Here is an 18,086-nt window from a genome sequence, read left to right as displayed (position 1 = left end):
AGAGGAGGAGAGATTAGTGGTAGGCTAAGGGAAAGAGTATAGACATTCATGTTCATGTCATCATCAAGATTTCACAGTGGCCAAGGATGTAAGTAGTTAAGCCCATCTGGCCATGCTGGAAAGGATGGAAGAACTGTGCTTTGTATTTAGCTAAAAACACACTAATCACCAACCACTAACTCTAACCTTTCTCCCAACTGATTGGTGGCGATTAGAGCGGTCAGACACGGTCCATTCCTATATAGCCCAGATATCCTACCTGTGGCAGTGCAGTCGTATGAACCTTGTGGATCCTTCCTCTACCATCAACATAAATGGGGGAAAAAGCACTGCATGGTAATACTACTGTAGGTAGGTGCTGTTTCTCAATTGATCTTATTTCCAAGGCACTGGAGCAACAATGAATACGCCTACATTGAAACACATTAGGGCAGAAAATGTTCAATGGAGGTTTTTATGAAGAGCACTTTTATCAAGTTAGGTGTGTAGTGTGCTTACACAAACATGCTGTTGTCTTCCTTATAGTGAAAGCAGACATTCGGAACTTAAAAGACAAGGTCAAACCTATATTGCTGCCATAATATGTGCAGCTCATGTTCAGAGTTCAGGTATGGCCCCATAAAAATGGCTGTATTGATGCCATAACAAAAGTTTCCATGGTTGCAGACTTGCGCTTAATTTGCAGTTTGGTGAAAACTGACAACCGCCTTCTGTTTTGACTCTTACAATCATATCGTACTAACTAGCTATAAACACACACAAACAGTCTCTTTCAACAGACACTGTGGTCTACTGTGTGAGCTGATTTGATCCTTTTGTTCATCTCAAGCAATAACTGATAGCCCACACACAGACACAGAGTAATCCCTCCACTGTATACAGCTACAAGCATTTATACACTACCACCAACCTCTAGATCATATTGTTCACCCCTTCTTTTGCATCTGTTTCTATTTCTCTCTTCATGCACCGTCTGTTTCTCTTTTCTCAGTGTTCCCCTCTTCTTTTTTCCTATCCATAGCCTCAGTTCAGTCAGCTTCCCCTTCTCCATTGCAGTCTCTCTTCCCTTTCCTCTAACTCTTCTCTCATTACTGCCAAAACCACACTGGTCCAACTGTCAGTTGTCATGGTGACCTGAGGGAAGGGGGGGTGGACTAGGGGTTAATATCAGCATTATCGCCAAGGTAACAACCCCCTTGTGAAATAACCCACCAATAGTAGCTGTGATTCTGAATAATGAAATCATAAGAATGAGCCAACACTTGAGGCGATGCCTGCTGCCAGATTTGTGCAATCAGAAATGTTCTCAAAGCACTTTATCCATGTACAGTACAGTAGGGTTTCCCAAACTAGGTCCTGCCCCCCCCCCAAATTGTGAAAGAATTAAATGTCAATGTAAAATACTGTCATATAATTATACAGTTAAAGGTTTTATGCACTTTTCGGTATAAATAGCCTCTAAAATATAAATAGACCATAAATGTAGAAATGTGTGTTTTTCTGGGAGGCTGAGAGTGCTATTATATGATACAATATCAGTAGGCCAACTTGTTACATTTACAACGTGTCTAAATCCTATCATCAACTGATTTCAGACAGTGTATGTATAGCTGTGGATTAACTGCATTGTGTGAATGGGATGTTACAATATTGGCAGTTGATTTGACAAATTAATGGAATCATTCCTCTAAAAAAGGCTGGCTGGCTAGCTAACATACAGTGCAGATAAATTCTTCAAATTCACAATTTTAAATATTTTTTTAAATCACAGAAATAGCAAACCATGGTTGACCAACTCCCTGACCAAAATGGTTTAAGTTTATCCCATCGTAAGAAGGTTCATGTCCTTTCTAGTATTCTAATTCTGTGGGGTGTGACCCTTCAAATACGTCACTGGTGTAACCCGAACCGGACATTATCGTGCTTGTGTCAATCTGTCAGTGAGTTTACAAACGAAATGTAGAGATGCAAATGACTGTCAAATGGAACTACCACAATATTGAATATATTTTATTTAGAGCTCTGTTTTTGAGATTACTTTCATCCAAGCACAGCCTAATGTAAAATGAGTCAGGCGCAAAATGAACGCTACCACCATCCATAGCGCCTGTCAGACAACAGAACGTAAACAACGATAGAATGTAACTCCGTGAACTCGCGCAGCCTACGTGAGATATGAATTATACAAGCACAATAACAGATGCTGTCAGAAATTAGCCAAATCAGATCGCTGATTTCAGACTGCTATAGACGCACACGTATGGCAGGCACGGGTTCCGAAATTGCCATTCGAATCAAACGATTCATATCCTTTCTACCAGTCCATCCATCTTTCAAATGGCAATCACTGACTGCCCACAACCACCCCCCCCCCCCTCAGTTCCGCATCCACATGGATACGAGTGTAGACTATACCTTTAAAATACGAGGACAGACAGGCAAAACATTTCCATTTGGAGGGCAGACTGCCCTATTACGTAAATAATAATATTGACACTTACTCTACCATGTCATGAGGTGTTTTCAATTTGGACGTGATGTCCACACGCTGCTTTATAGTATCTGTATCACTTGGGCACCGGTCCTGTGTGCACAGCGCCGAGCCAGCCGACGCAACACTGTCCATCCGATGCCTGTTTTGTCGAATATATAAACGAGCACTTCATGTGCGACCTGTTTCACTTCCCCATAACCAACATCCTTCCCTCGCAGGCAGGTAGCCCGAACTCAACCAGTCTCCTATTCTGTGTCTGGGCAAGCTAGCGTTGACAAGCTGCGCCCATAAGTAATCCGTTCTGAACACACAGGCAGCAGAGAAAGGGGGGAGGAGGAGGCACAAGAGAGGCCATGCACAGTAGCAGTGCACTCTTAAGGAAAAAATAAAAAAGGTGCCATCTAGAACCTAAAAAGGTTCTTCAGAGAACCCTTTTTGGTTCCAGGTATAACCCCTTTGGTTCCATGTAGAACCCTTTCCACAGAGATTTCTGCATGGAACCCAAAAATAGTTCTACCTGGAACCAAAAATAGTTTTACATGGACAGCCAAAGAACTCTTTTGGAACTTTTTTTCTTCTAAGAGTGTAGCGTTGAACAGAGAGCCAAATAAAATGGGTTTTTAGAGTATTTGTGAGTTATTTTAAAATCAATAAAGACAGTATTGGGAAAGGTTATGAAAGAGGAGAAAATGCAAGCATGAATTAGGGCCAGTTGTAGACAGATTATATATAGGCCTAACATGGTGTAATACCAAAATATCACAGCCATTTGCTAACATGGTTTATCACACTGACTGTAATTATACAGTGCTAAAACAGTGCTGCCCGCAGTGTCCACCTGGCCGAAGCCCACCCAATCCTTTAACCCTCAATCGCTCTGTCCATCTCTGGATTAGAGACCCACTGAGTAGGATACATCATAATCCATGCTGTACAGATCCCCCTTCTCTTGCTCGCTCCCTCTGTAATCTGCTTTTCTGAGGTCCAGGAGTGCCTGCTGTAATCTCTTCCATTCATAGGGCAGGCAGGAGGGGAGGGGGGTGAAGAAGGGAGCAAGAGAAAGAACGAGAACGTGAAGACGAGTGAGGGGGCAAAGAAGATGGGATGCTCAAATCTGGTCCCTGGACCATTCAACAGAAAGTCACTTACCAAAGAGCAGTGGTTGCACATCATTGATGGGGAGAGATCAATGTTCTTTGGGCTAATTAGATGAGTGGTGTTTTAGGCCTGTGCGCCACACATTTTTCAGGTGAGGCCCTGTTCCAAACTATCTAGCAGAAAAATGAGTGGCAGCCTTTCTGCTTGAGTGGGAGACCTGAGCCAAAACTCATTAGTCAACATTAATCCAAACATAAATATGATGAACAGTGGGCGACGCCAAACACCTCAAATATAGGCTACAGAGAGACAATGGCCTGGCCTGCAGACAATTGATCTGCAGTTGTTTTTGTGTGTCGGTGGATTATCAACTGGGATTATGTGGCCAGCAGAGAGGGGAATGGGGGGGACGGTACAAAGGCAATTACTCAATTAGATATCCGTCTGCCAAGCAGGTCAGGCCTAAACACACAGGGAGGACATGCATCAGCTAGTGGATTTCCCTTCACCTCAGTTAACCCCACTCTGCAAGTAATGTTTGACGAACTGTTGACTAAAAGAAAAAGCCCAAGGGTGAAGAACATATGCCTAACCTACTTTTTTTTATTTTATAAATGTGATGGGTTTTAGTTGTTCAGCTTCAAGTGTGCACACAACGGTGGTGGAGCTGGAGAAAACATGAACCCCTCCCCCACCCACCATATTACTGTCATCCATCCTCTTGTTACCGAACAGATTATGGAGAAATGTTACTAGGAAACTTACACGTCACATTTGTCTTACATTAACACTTTGTTAAACGATCAAAGTGCAATCTTTAAGATGTTAACTGACTTCATGACTGTGGTGCTGAGATCTGATAGCCAACTGCAGTTGTGCAAGTGACTGAGGTCTGATCACCACGGGAAAGTGCTTTTAAGCCACTGAGGAATCCAACTTGGTCTCTAATAGATAAACACCCCACACAGCTGTCCCCAACCAACAAAGTGTTGGGGTCTGACATAGACTGTAGACTGTAGCCTCTCTGAGGTTTAAGGTAGAGGTAATATCACCTTAGGTAGACTAAGGCTAATATTTAGCCTAACTACCAAGTCTCTACAATAGAATGACTGGGAGTTGTGGCTACACAGCATCCTGTAGGAACATGCCTCGCATAACATATCTCGCATTTCTCCACGTCATACTGCTTCACACACGAGTTGTTGGCCTCCGATTCAAATCAACTGCCGCCCCCACTAAACACCCTGAATACTCGACTGTATTATAACTCATTATTTGCATTAGAATCCTTCCATGTTCTTCCAATGCAAATTGTTTTTCAGATCCCCATGGAAATTAGCCGTCTGTTGAGACCACCACAGCGGCCACGCAGAAGTCATTAGCCTAACCATAACTAAAATGCCTTCATTGGCCTCAAATCATCTGTCCCCGTCAGGGTGTGGCTGTCAATGGTCAATTATTCTCATCTACACTGTGGGTTTCTTTCATGCAACAGGACAAAAACAATGGTAACCAAAATATATTAAATGAACTGGCTAGTGTTTTAATGATATAAGAATATTGTGCCTCATTGTATTAATGCGTCCAGGCTAAATGGGAACGAGTCCAAATAGTCTCAGGCCTAATAAGTTCACGTGTCCTCTCAAACAGAGGGTCAGCAAAAAATATTCTAATTTAGAGTCAGTGTTACAAAACACTGGAATGAAACAGAAAATGCCTGGATTTCACCACAACTTGATCAATTAAGTGTTGATGACAAGATGACCATCATTCACAGCAATGGACTTTTCCGACTTCAACTGTATATGCAACAGAAGTTTAAATGTATTTGGCTAAGGCTAACTCAGTTTTTCACAATTCCTGACATTTAATCTGAGTAAAAATTCCCTGTCTTAGGTCAGTTAGGATCACCACTATTTTAAGAATGTGAAATGTCAGAATAGTAGAGAATTATTTATTTCAGCTTTTATTTATTTCATCACATTCCCAGTGGGTCAGAAGTTTCATACACTCAATTACTATTTGGTAGCATTGCCTTTAAACTGTTTAACTTGGGTCAAATGTTTTGGGTAGCTTTCCACAAGTTTCCCACAATATGTTGGGTGAATTGTGGCCCATTCCTCCTGACAGAGCTGGTGTAACTGAATTAGGTTTGTAGACCTCCTTGCTCGCACATGCTTTTTCAGTAATGCCAACACATTTTCTATAGGATTGAGGTCAGGGCTTTGTGATGGCCACTCCAACACCTTGACTTTGTTGTCCTAAAGCCATTTCGCCACAACTTTGGAAGTATGCTTGGGGTCATTGTCCATTTGGAAGACCCATTTGCGACCAAGCTTTAACTTCCTGACTGATGTCTTGAGATGTTGCTTCAATATATCCACATCATTTTCCTCCTCATGATGCCATCTATTTTGTGAAGTGCACCAGTCCCTCCTGCAGGAAAGCACCACCACAACATGATGCTGCCACCCCCATACTTCACAGTTGGAATGGTGTTCTTCAGCTTGCAAGCTTCCCCCTTTTTCCTCGTTTTACTGTGGATATAGATACTTTTGTACCGGTTTCCGCCAGCATCTTCACAAGGTCCTTTGCTGTGGTTCTGGGATTGATTTGCACTTTTTGCACCAAAGTACGTTCATCTCTAGGAGACAGAACGCATCTCCTTACTGAGCGGTATGACGACTGCGTGGTCCCATGGTGTTAATACTATTGTTTGTACAGATGAACGTGGTACCTTCAGGCATTTGTAAATTGCTCCCAAGGATGAACCAGACTTGTGGAGGTCTACAATATTTTTTTCTGAGGTATTGGCTGATTTCTTTTGATTTTCCTATGATGTCAAGCAAAGAGGCACTGAGTTTGAAGGTAGGCCTTGAAATACATCCACAGGTACACCTCCAATTGACTCAAATGATGTCAATTAGCCTATCAGAAGCTTCTAAATCCATGAAATCATTTTATGGAATTTTCGAAGCGTTTTAAATGCACACTCAACTTTGTGTGTAAACTTCTGACCCACCGGTATTGAGATACAGTGAATAAGTGAAATAATCTGTCTGTAAACAATTGCTGGAAAAAATTACTTGTGTCATGCACACAGTAGATGTCCTAACCGACTTGCCAAAACTATAATTTGTTGACAAGACATTTGTATAGTGGTTGAAAAAATGAGTTTTAATGACTCCAACCTAAGTGTATGTAAACTTCCGACTTCAACTGTATATATAGCCATTGATTCTTGACGATTATAACTTATGTCGTACCCCATCAGAACTGATATTAGCTATAAAAAAATGTTTTACCTTAAACAATGTAAAAGCAAAAACTATAATTTTGTCCTTATATCCATAGCTCGGTCAATTAATTTAAAAGCGGTTACATTTATCCAGGCCCATCCCTTAGCTTAACAGGCAGTATAATTTAGGTGTAAAATTATGTCAGAGGTCTATCGAAGTAATGTTTCATTAAAACAAAACAAAAACTGGTAAATGAACAGGACAAGGGCACTGCTGTTAATGTGGAGCAGAGGAACACCCTCTGCCTGCCTGGATGGTCCTTTAACAGGCTCACCGAGGACACTGCAGCACCACCAGAGACCCCCTCCAATTGGACAGAGGTGACATCATCAGACAAAGCGTGGGCTCCTATTGGCCGGCGGTGATGTTATGGATTCTAAGCAGGATGAGCGGTGCACACAAACCCGCCTCCCTGATCCTTGTGAATGACCAAGCGGAGGTGTCTCTCTCTCTCTCTGCTACAACAGATAGATCTCTCGTTTTCCCTAACATTTCCTTTGGCATACTCTCTTTTCAGCCTCATGCCTTTGTCTTCATATGCTTATTTCTCTCCCTCAATTTTACAATTTATCTAGAATAGAATTTAAGATGCAGGCTTACTTTAATTATGGCGAGGTAGCACCTTTAATATTGTGACCTGGGCTAATGATTTTGTTCTCTGAAAGATTATAAGAGCATAATGAACATGCTCCTCTGCCTGCCTGACCAAATCAAACTGTGACATAACCCAGATTGGAGTTCACCAGGACTTTAACAGCATAATCTGCCCTCTGTGGTTTTAGTGCTTAACCAATAAGCCCTCTGCTGTGCCCTTTCTAAATAGTTGGCTTGTGGTGTGCCATTACAGAAAACTGTATCGCTGTCAAACAGTGCCATTTATTTTATCTGTGACACACCATTAGCAGTCTCCTCGTCTTATCTAATGTAATATCAGTGAAGTATGTAGCCTATGAATTATCATTTAACCTAATGCTTAGATATAAAATGGACTAAGTGCCTTAAGTTACAGTTCCCTGATTCAGTACATCACAAGGCCATGAACCAATGTGCTGCAGCTTGCAGATAACTGAGCCCATCCCTAGATGGGAGAGCCTTGAGGGGGGTCTGAGGTGAGTCTTGCAGGGAACCTGAGGCCTCTGGCTGCCTGGCTGTCCTAGAGAGGAGAGAGATAGAGAGCAGAGCACTGACCTGCAGCTGTCCCAGTCAGACTCCCTGCTGAGCAGACTCCTGAGGGACCAGCGTGAGCGCCGGCCGAGAGACGAGCTACGTGACCAGGAGATGCGAGACGACGGGGGTAGCAAGAGGTCCAGGGAAGGGCCCAGGACTGTGTCCTCCACGTGGGGGGGCAAGAGGGGTGAAGGGAGAGGTGAGGGGCTTCCTTGAGGAGTAGCGCTCCCCTTCACCCTCTCCACCCTCTCCTCCTCAGTGCCGTTCCACCGGGGTTTGGATGACTCCTCTTGTTCTCCATCACTCCTCTTCTTGATCCGGCCTCTGCTCCGGTGGGGGTGGGTGAGCCGGTGGCGGCGGGGAGGCAGAGGGCTGGGAAAGCGGGACCAGGCCTCGGTGTCTGAGGATGGGGGAAGGATGTTCAGCGTGGGAATGGGGACGAGCTGGGTCACCCCACTTTCTGGTCCGGCGGTGGCCAGCACAGACATGGTCATCATTCTCAGAGCTTCTTCAGACCAATTGTTTTACTTCAAAACACCCCGATGAAGGCTTGCTGTGGCGAAGCAAATTATGCTGACACTAGGTCAGTATGTTGAGGAAGTTGGTCTGAGAAACGATCACAACTTCTGCTTTTTGGTACAAATCAATTGTGGACTGGTCCTAGACTGCTAGGCTAGGACCATTGTGAATGTACCTCATGTTTCCAGTGACGTCCAGATGGTGCAGTATGAAAGAAGCCATTATGGAAGGCAGGTTTTATTCTCCATGGTAGTGCAGGGCATGACAGTACTACACTAGGTTATAGTCGTTTAGCTTCTCCCCCTAATTTCAGTCAATAATGTTGCAGCAGGAAACCAGGGTGGGACCCTTATTGAATTAAAAAAAGCTAATACAACGCAGTCTTCTACCTCTCTAATATTTTCGAACTCTCCACCTCATGCTCTGTGCGTGGGGCTTCTTTGCATCTTTTTGTCAGTAGTCTGTAGTTTTGTTCCTCACTTCCTCCTCTTCTGCAACTCCCCCTCTGTCCGATGTCTCCGTCTCTCCTTCGATGTGCCTGCTCTCCCTCTTACATTGAGCCAAGTTCACAGGCCGTGCAGTCTCACATTTGGTCTCATTATAGCAACGGTTGAACTTGCAGTGGGAGAGATAACGATCTATGTCCCGCTGTTGCAGGGGGCTGAGGAGAAGAGAGACTGTAGTATTGGCTAACAGTCGAATTCTCCCTTAATAGACAGAAAAAAAACTAACATTGTAGAAGATCAATTTTCTGGACAAAAGATGATCCCAGTTACTTTGATACATGTTATCTATTTCTATTGGTTTTGAGATCTGACCTCAAATGGTATCAGGAAGTACTGAATGACACAGACAGCTTGTTTTGAATTATTGATCGTCAGAGAGACAGATCGATGGAAGTTATGTATTCCGTGTCCAATATCAGTGGTGTCTGATTGCTTTTGATGCATCGTTTGGTTGGAAATTGCTGTGAGGCAGATTTTGCAGCTTTGCTCCCTTCTGGTATTAAGTCAGTAAAAGTGATTATAGTGCGCACTTGGAGTCAAATGAGAGATTACGCTATTAAAGTACTTTAAAAAAACATACACAATACGTACAACAATCCTTTATCCCATCTCAAAGATTAGCTCAAACACCCCAACAACACCTCCCATCCTTCAAATCTCAAGATCCAGCTCAACCACATTAACATCCCCTCTTTTCATTCTTAAAGCTTCAACACGTAACTTTTGGGACGACCCGACAAAAATCACATAGGATGTCTAAGAAGCGGTAGATCTGTGCACTATTTCTATGCTCCCCATTCTTAAGTTTCATTTTTTACTTTTGGTTTTGTACACCAGCTTCAAACAGCTGAAAATACAATATTTTTGAGTATGAAAAATATATTTCAGCGGTTTAGATGGTACAATGATTCTCTACACTATACTCACTTGTTTTGTCACAAACTGAAATTAGGCTACCAGCAAATGGCAGAGAGATTATAAATCGACAAAGACAAAAATCAACTCTCTCAGCCAGACAGCACAGATGATGCAGAACATATGTTATATTGTCACAGACATGATAATATGTGTGTGTGTGCGTTTGTATCTATTGTCTAGCTTCTTTTGACCAATTTAATTTTTATAATTGTTTTTACCTTTATTTAACAAAGTCAGTTAAGAACAAATTCTTATTTTCAATGATGGCCTAGGAACATTGGGTTAACTGCCTTGTTCAGGGGCATATTTTTACCTTGTCAGCTCGGGATTTGATCTTGCAACCTTTCGGTTCAAGTCCAATGCTCTAACCACTAGTCTACCTGCCGCCCAGCAGGTAAGTGCAGGCACTAGTTTTAGTCAAGGCCCAAGCCCTACAGTGTATTTGGTCATCTGTTTACACAAGAGAAATCTTGGCATGCTCTTGTTTGCTAATCCATGGTAATACTCGTGTGACACTCTCGATCTTTGCTTCACACACAGCCATATCTTGTAAACTAGCAATAAAACACACCACAGAGATTCAGATGGGCTATAAACAATCATCAACAGCAAGGACTTCCCCAAATCATGTTTACGTAGGTGCAATACTAACCTGGCTCCAGTCTTAAAAGTTATGATGACACAAACGCATGGGTAAAATAAGATCATGGCATAGATGACAACAATTTTGTTCAGGCAGGGCCAAGAAGTTATCAGTTGGGTTGCTATTATTCACAACTTCAACGTCCTCACGTCAACTTCAAACGCTTTTCAATACAGTAACGTTAACCAGTCTGTGTTCAATACAGTCTGTCTAGTTAGCTAACGTTAGATATCTAGTCTCTGGTCGGTACAATAAAAAAAAGACACTATTGTAACTAGTTAGCTCAAATTAGCCTAGCTTACTGTCTTGCCAAGCTTTCAATATCTCCAGAGCCTCTGAGGAAGTTCCCAACAACGTGCTTCTACATCTCCTGCATTTTTTGATGTTTGGGATTGTAGGCTTGGTTTCTGTCTAAGCACTTTGTGACATCTGCTGATGCAAAAAGGGCTTTGTAATTACATTTGACTGATTGCACAAAACAAAACGGTTAACATTTGGATTCAGTTCCTACCTCCCGTTTGATGAATTTCCCCCATTTCGATTATCTTGCTCGGCTTCGAAGACAAGCCGAGCGACAGTGCGAGGAGCGATATTAAAATCCACTTTTTCACAGGATCCCATCAGCAGCATCCTTTTGAGATGTAAAACCCTCCACTCCTGCTGCCAACACACCAGGCAGCTCGCCGAAATAGACCTGACTGACAAGATAGTTAGCTAGCTAACCAGACTTCCTTGCTAAATATACACGTAGCTAGCTACTGGTGGAACATAGAAGCAGTCAACGTATTGTTTATTCCGACATATGCCTAGTTGAAGCGAGCTAACTGTTGGCTAGTTAGCTAACAAAACCATTAGCTAGTTATGCTAACGACGTCGTAAGCCAGCTAGCTACGCACCGGGTAACGCTATTCGTTGTCTGCTGGTCTGACGTTATAACTGGCTTGCTAACGCTAGCGACATTGCTTGCTGGGATTTATTGTGCTTTTATCTTGTTGTCTTATATGGGAAACTTTAATGTTTCCCATTTTTGTGTCTACCACTTTTGGCTAAATATCTTCTGCAAGACAGAAAGCGACCGAAGCGGAATCTCAACAGAGGCAAACAAAAACTTTTAAGAGGGGGGCATCAACACTCATATATATTAGTATATTTCCTGACTACTTCTAAAATGTAACATTATGTTCCGAAGCAACACAAATATCTAACTGTGGGTTGATTTTTATCTAAATGCTTAAAAATATTGCTAAATAATAATACACTGATACATAATCATTTTACATTATAACCCTTTCCCCAAAACTTGTGGTACAGTCTGGTGATAAGAACGCTGGATGACAAATAACGGGTTCTCATGATGATGGGAAGCACTTTAAGCGAATCAAACGAAGCTCTATCCTAGTAGGGCGGGCTTAAAACTGTGAAACTTTATTCAGCCACAGGTGACTGAATCAACGCCATCTCAACGATCAACACTAGAATAAAAAGTGCATGGCAAGCGCCCACAACAATATGTGAATATGTAATGCCTCTCAATTAATGACTTAATACCATGGGAGCTGTTTAAAACCATGTCCAATAATGCAGATAGAAATGTATAGATGAAGGCCAGGAATAGACATGTTGCGCCCTCTTGTGATTCAAGTGTGTGCAGTCACAATAATGATATGCAAAATAATGGATTTAAGCACGCTTGAAATGTCACACAGAGAAAAAGTACAACTAAATACACATATTTAAATGATCATGAAACAACCTTGATATTATTGATTAATATAGGTTTATTAGTCCGGATCTCACCTTCATGAGGTAGGTCACAGTGGTCCACCATTGCTGCAAGGCTTGTGTGTGTATGCTGCTATCGGCAACTCTCTCTGAGCTGTAACTGATTAACTTCTGGCCAAGCTGAGAGATACGATATCCTTTGCGGCTGCAGGCGCCTGGGTGAAAGACAGGTCACCTTGTTCTGGTAGAAGACTGAAAGCAAGAATGGGATATTGACAAGGAACAATAGCATTTGGTTTCACCACTTGGGCATTCTATCAGAAACAACAGACAATACAGTAACCTATGTTTTATAATAATAATAATAATTAATAAAACTGAGAATTTTAGTAGACTAACAAGATGTATGTATAAATGTATGATATTTAGGTTAATATGAAAGTGCAATGGTCAACAACAGGTCAATGTTTGTGTATGACATCTAGACAGGGGCAGAGACATGGACAGTGTTCATGCACGTGACAATATTTACTTACAATATGCTCTCTCTGCTCACCCTCGTTTCCATGTGTATGCATATATTGTATAAGTACCTGTGTAACTAGGCTATAACGTTGTTGTCTTAGCATTTACCTCCAAAAACTTGTGAAAAGTTTTTCAAGAAATATACTGCTCAGTCTACATTTAGTCTACATTTAGTCTACATCATGATTGATACTTCAAGGACAGATGGGCTACAGGGCTGTATGTAAAATGCAAAGAAATATCAAATCAATAAAATACGTTGGTATGTTCGTTTGTTACATTTAATATGTTAAATAAACCACTTTAAATTTAAACAAATCTATCACACTATTATACGTCCATACCTGAATAATGTTGCTGGTAGAAGCTGCTCCTCTCACAGGGGTTTATAAGTTTCACTCGAGCTTCAGTTTATCAGACTATTTCACGAGACAATTATTCTGGAGAATAGCCAATAGTGGTCGCAATTACTTTGCATTTTCAGAATTCCCTCTTTGGTTTACATCTTCGCGCTTCATGGCATTTTACATCCGGTTATAAACACATGGACAGCTCCAGTTCCATGGTGCCAACGACTCAACGAGAATCCGAGTTTATGCCTGCGCAAACCAGGTCACGGAGAGATGTGTTGCTGAACGCTTCCCTTCGCAGAATGGGGAACTAGAAACCAGATCTGGGCTAAAAATAAAAAACACCAGCATGTGTGGTTTGGAATAAAGAGAGGGTAGGTGTGTGTGTGTGTGTGTGTCCTATACAGGAGAGGTGAAAGCAACATAACAAATGGATACCCCCCCCCCCCCCTCTACACCAACAGGCATCAGTTTTCATACACAAATGTAACTGTTTATCTTGAGTCAATATTTGCTTTAAAGCTTTAATGATGTCAACCCTCAAGGTCTAAGTAAATCTGTGTGTGTGTGTGTGTGTGGTTACATCACATGAGAATGTCCTAGACATACAAACAAGACCTAGACGTTCCCTGACAGAGATGAATTGCATCTCTTGTTATTGTGCATATCAAATTACTGTACATCATAGAGCACATTTCATTAACCAGTTGAGATTTCATCACATAACAAATACATTTGAAAACATTTGAGGTAGACATGTTATTAGATCCTCAAAGGCTATCTGCTCCTTGGGTCTTTTTGTCATTATGTTGTCCTTCAGTCATCTGTTTTGTTGACCTTGCCTTCTATTGCAATAGCCTTGTGTTTCCAAGTCATTTGGCATTGAATGAACTTCAGATTCCTGATAACAGATATCTGATGACATTTGATACATCAACCCTGCCTGTGCATCAGACTGACAGTTTAAGAAAATGTTGCTTTTGCCAAGGAAGTTATTAGAAATATAATATAATATAATAACTTCATTTTCCATCCCACTTCTGACACTACTAGGAAAGGCCAACAATGACAAATACATTAATGGATTGTTTGAGGTTCTGGATGGAACATTATAGAGTTGTGCATCATGTGTGTCCTACAAGCAAACTATAGACAGGCACACATTTGAATACACATACGCATGTCTGTATCTTGCCTCATTTGCTTAACAAATTTGACATCATGTCACATTTCCTGGTCAGTGATAGCGAACTGAATACTTATTTGTTGATTTTTTTTCTCTCAGTTTAGAGTGTGGACAAAATGTTTATCGAAATAATCCGCCTTCATAACCAAACTGTTAATTGGGCAATGTGCATTACAACTGCAGTTTCATTACTGCCTATAGGGTCCATCTATTCTCAGAGATTAAAACCAGAATGATCAGTGACAGACCATTCAATCAAAACCATAGGCCACTGAAAAAATCCAAAGAAAGAACAATTTAATTGATTGATAAAATAAGAATAGATTGTTGGTTAAAACAAAGCTTAATTAAAAACAGCCCCATATGGTAATTAGTTATTAGCTATGATTTGCATTAGAAAGGTTTGGTTGGTTTGGCTATCATGCAATAATAGTACATTGATTTCAACTTCTCTTTCGCCTTGGCCTGGGTGCGCTAAAACTGTTGGACATTCAAGACAGGCATGTATTCACACGATCTAAAAATAGCATTGTAAAATACGAACTCATACTGTGTAGACTAGACTGTAGGCTGAAAACTGCATCGATAGCTTCTGTATTGTTATTATTCGCGTAGCTTGAGACAAATGAATAAGTAATAGACTCGGATTAATTGAGAGAGATCGTACATCAACTTCAATCCGTTTTTATCTGAACAGTTATCAATTGGAAATGTCAAACCAACCCTGATTAAGCGGAAATTAGAACATGCCAGAATAAGGTGGGGAAAGTATTGATTAACAATGGCGAAGTTAACAACATAGCAACCTATTGGAAATTAGTTCACTCCGTTTCATGCAAGGAGAATCTCGTGGGGAGTAAAGCAAGAAAATAATTTTATTCTATTCATTTGCTGGCAAGAGTTTTGGAAGAAAAATGATACAACAGTTATTATCGTCACTCCTGGTCTTTATTCTTTGTGGTAAGTTTTCCATTAAAAAAAGATAACGAATCAGCCTGCATAACACATTATAAGGCTATGGCCTAAGGCAAAAGTCAAGTGTGTACTGCTGTTATAAAATTATATGTAGCCGACAAAATGCGTAAATATTAGCTTGTTTATTATAGTATACATAATTATAATTATCAATACGAAGTATTGTTCCTGATCATGTTAGTGTTGTTGTTATTTATAACCCCACTGAACTTAGGCAAATCATCATGTCAAACTGCTGTCTAATTCCTTGCTCTTCTCTCTTCTGACCCCAACTCCCCACTCCTCTTACTCTTTTTCTGGCACCATGATCCCCTGGTTACCCAAGTGCCACATTGTCATGGGGGCTGTGCAGAGGTGGACTCCATGACAGAGGCGGTGGCTGGGGAGAGCTTCCTCATGGGCTGCATCTCCTGTAAGAGGAGAGAGGAGGTCCAGGCCCAAACCACGGTTGACTGGCACTTCAGAGCCACAGGAGAGGAGGAGTATATCCACGTAAGTAGGCCTACTACATAGTACTAGCTGTAAAGTGTATTATGTATTAATTAGTGTGTATTATGTATTAGTTAGTGTGTATTATGTCAGTGTATAATGTTTTTGTAAAGTGTAATGAGACTTGTTAAATGCACTGTAAATAAAATGTGACTTGACTACCAAGACAGTAGAAAGGCTAAAAATGACAATATGGAACAATTTGTTATAGAGGAATGCATGTGTAATACCATGGGTGAAATATTACGTAATTTATCATCTGGGAGTGTATAAACACTGTGTGGGTGTTCTACTTTCTTTCAAGATCTTTCACTATGACCACCCACACCCCAACACCCTCCACGAGGAATTTAATGACCGGCTAGAGTGGCAAGGAACAATGGGGAGTAAGGATGTACAGATAGGAGCCATCTTCATTCACAACATCACGTTTAATGACACAGGCACCTACCGCTGCACCTTCCAGCGCACCCTCTTCCTCCCATTGGATAATGAATATATCACAGTGGAAAAGGAGGTGGAGCTTACTGTGGTGGCCGAAGGTAATGGGGATCCCCCCCAGTGAACAATGTTTCTACTATCTATTGCTTTTTAAATCAATCTCTCTTTAATGGTCTTTGTTGTGTATGTGACAAAGTCCTGAAGTTCTTCCTTCATGGTTTTCACAGTCTGACCACGCTGTATATTTAGACTCTTTTCCCTCTTAGTAAAAAAACAATGCATCTTATGTAACACATGTTTATGTGATGATAGGATGAATCCAAAAATACTGTTAATTATCCACATTTCCTTTTCTTACTTCCTCATCCATACCTATTTAAAAATGAGGCCCATTAACCATCTACTTAAAAGTACTCAGATTCACCTTGAACTCTACATGCACGCTATAGAAATGAATGTATACAGTAAAGTACACATGATCTCTGCAAAGCACTCCCTCTCCTCCTAGCCAATCGGGAGCTGTTGTCGGTGGTGTCAGAGATCATGATGTACGTGCTAATTGTGGTGCTGCAGCTGTGGATGATCGTGGTGCTGATCCACTGCTACAACAAGATCTGGGCTGAACATGAGGCACGGGATGCCCGCAAAGCCCTGAGGGCCCAAAAACTGGCCCTAATAAAAGAGTGAGAGCCAGTCTTAAGTATTTGCTAATTTATACCTTATACTGTGCAAATGTACACACCATAGAGATTGTGTAATTTGTGAATCAAAGTATGTCTATGGTACATATTCTCCATTCTACTCTATACCAGATACTGTAACTTCACTTTCTATGTCTATTTCTCTCTCGTCATCCCTCCATCTCTTTTCCTTCCTGACAATTAACTCAGTCTATTTTTTTTACATTTCCAGACCGTTAGACTCAAAGGACAATTGTGACGGAGTGCTTCTGGAGTGACTTGTTTCAGTGAGTTTGTTTTGAAATCCTCTCACATGATTGAAAGTGTAATTTTATAGACTTGATTGTACCATAGATATGACTGTAGACCGCTGACTGTAGAGAATAAATTGAATTACTTTCCCCATTCTAAATTAGGACACAATTTACTGCAATCAAAAGCTTTTTTTGCATTGCTATTCTTAAAGCAGATGTTCGATCTTGATGTATTTTGTTTGTATCTAACAGGTAAACATGAAAGGTGGAGAACCCTGTCACAAGCAACTGTTACCACCACACTACCAGGCTATTATATCATAGAAATAGAATTTGAATGTCTTAGCATAGTGTGTAACACATGCAGTTTACAATGTACTTGATTTACTGTACGAGGTAGTTGCAGCTGGTGTGAGTGGTGATTAGATTAACAGGTGGTGCCGAATAGCCTTAGTGTGTCAGCTCAAAAGAGAATGTCATCACGTGATGGATCAACAGTTCTGACAAAGCTCTGATTACAGATGGTTCCACCTGAGCTACATAGAAAGCTTTGGCAGGAACAACCGTGCATCTACATAGGTCTCATCTGCAACCATGTTATTACAGATTTTTTAAATCGCTATTTTCACAAGTATGTGGTACATTTTCACAACTCTTAGAACAAAATACCAAACTGGTCACACTTGTAATGCAGCAAGTCTTTCATTCAAAACCTGTCATTGTCCATTCATTTGGATTATAAACATCTCTCACCACACAACCATTGATTCAAGTTTATTGTGAAATGTAATGAGAATTGGTTTCAAATCACCGAAACACA

At 41.1% G+C, this 18,086-nt stretch overlaps 2 protein-coding genes across 6 annotated transcripts in view; one reads left to right on the top strand and one right to left on the bottom strand.

Moving 5' to 3' along the window:
- The window catches only part of gramd1a (GRAM domain containing 1A), a 33,501-nt gene extending 19,899 nt beyond the window's left edge, over nucleotides 1–13,602 (bottom strand). Inside the window, exons 1-3 of one of the 4 annotated variants that reach the window (XM_065000091.1) lie at nucleotides 13,236–13,602; nucleotides 12,442–12,618; nucleotides 8,080–9,284 (exon numbers count right to left, since the gene is read on the bottom strand). In XM_065000091.1, the coding sequence (XP_064856163.1) occupies nucleotides 8,080–8,555 (476 nt within the window). In that variant the 5' untranslated portion in view covers nucleotides 8,556–9,284; nucleotides 12,442–12,618; nucleotides 13,236–13,602. Of the gene's footprint in view, nucleotides 1–2,501; nucleotides 2,794–8,079; nucleotides 9,285–11,155; nucleotides 11,727–12,441; nucleotides 12,619–13,235 lie in introns of those variants that run through there. The other 3 variants (XM_029679859.2, XM_065000093.1, XM_065000092.1) reach the window with 3 other exon arrangements.
- A 1,335-nt stretch (nucleotides 13,603–14,937) lies between these two features.
- On the top strand, nucleotides 14,938–18,026 carry si:ch211-225p5.8 (uncharacterized protein LOC555567 homolog). 2 transcript variants are annotated; one of them, XM_029679855.2, is made up of 7 exons: nucleotides 14,938–15,186; nucleotides 15,327–15,387; nucleotides 15,728–15,894; nucleotides 16,196–16,433; nucleotides 16,841–17,015; nucleotides 17,245–17,299; nucleotides 17,519–18,026. In XM_029679855.2, the coding sequence occupies exons 2-6, from the start codon at nucleotides 15,342–15,344 to the stop codon at nucleotides 17,288–17,290; spliced, it is 672 nt and encodes a 223-aa protein (XP_029535715.2). In that variant the 5' UTR covers nucleotides 14,938–15,186; nucleotides 15,327–15,341; the 3' UTR covers nucleotides 17,291–17,299; nucleotides 17,519–18,026. The 2 variants fall into 2 exon arrangements, with proteins under 2 accessions (XP_029535715.2, XP_064856167.1); XM_065000095.1 differs by having other exon boundaries at nucleotides 14,939–15,387.
- The last annotated feature ends 60 nt before the right edge of the window (nucleotides 18,027–18,086 follow it).

This window comes from Oncorhynchus nerka, linkage group LG14, assembly GCF_034236695.1.
Source record: "Oncorhynchus nerka isolate Pitt River linkage group LG14, Oner_Uvic_2.0, whole genome shotgun sequence".
Taxonomy (NCBI): Eukaryota; Metazoa; Chordata; class Actinopteri; order Salmoniformes; family Salmonidae; genus Oncorhynchus; species Oncorhynchus nerka.
The sequence above is the reverse complement of the archived record's forward strand: the minus strand, read 5'-3'. Positions and strand labels throughout refer to the sequence as shown.

What these genes read in the sequence shown, in the direction of transcription:
- si:ch211-225p5.8 (XM_029679855.2), top strand. Translation starts at nt 15,342, where the DNA reads ATGATACAACAGTTATTATCGTCACTCCTGGTCTTTATTCTTTGTG. An exon ending in CCTGGTCTTTATTCTTTGTG is followed by an intron (nt 15,388 to 15,727) that starts GTAAGTTTTCCA and finishes TGGTTACCCAAG; the next exon opens with TGCCACATTGTCATGGGGGC. An exon ending in GCTTACTGTGGTGGCCGAAG is followed by an intron (nt 16,434 to 16,840) that starts GTAATGGGGATC and finishes CTCTCCTCCTAG; the next exon opens with CCAATCGGGAGCTGTTGTCG.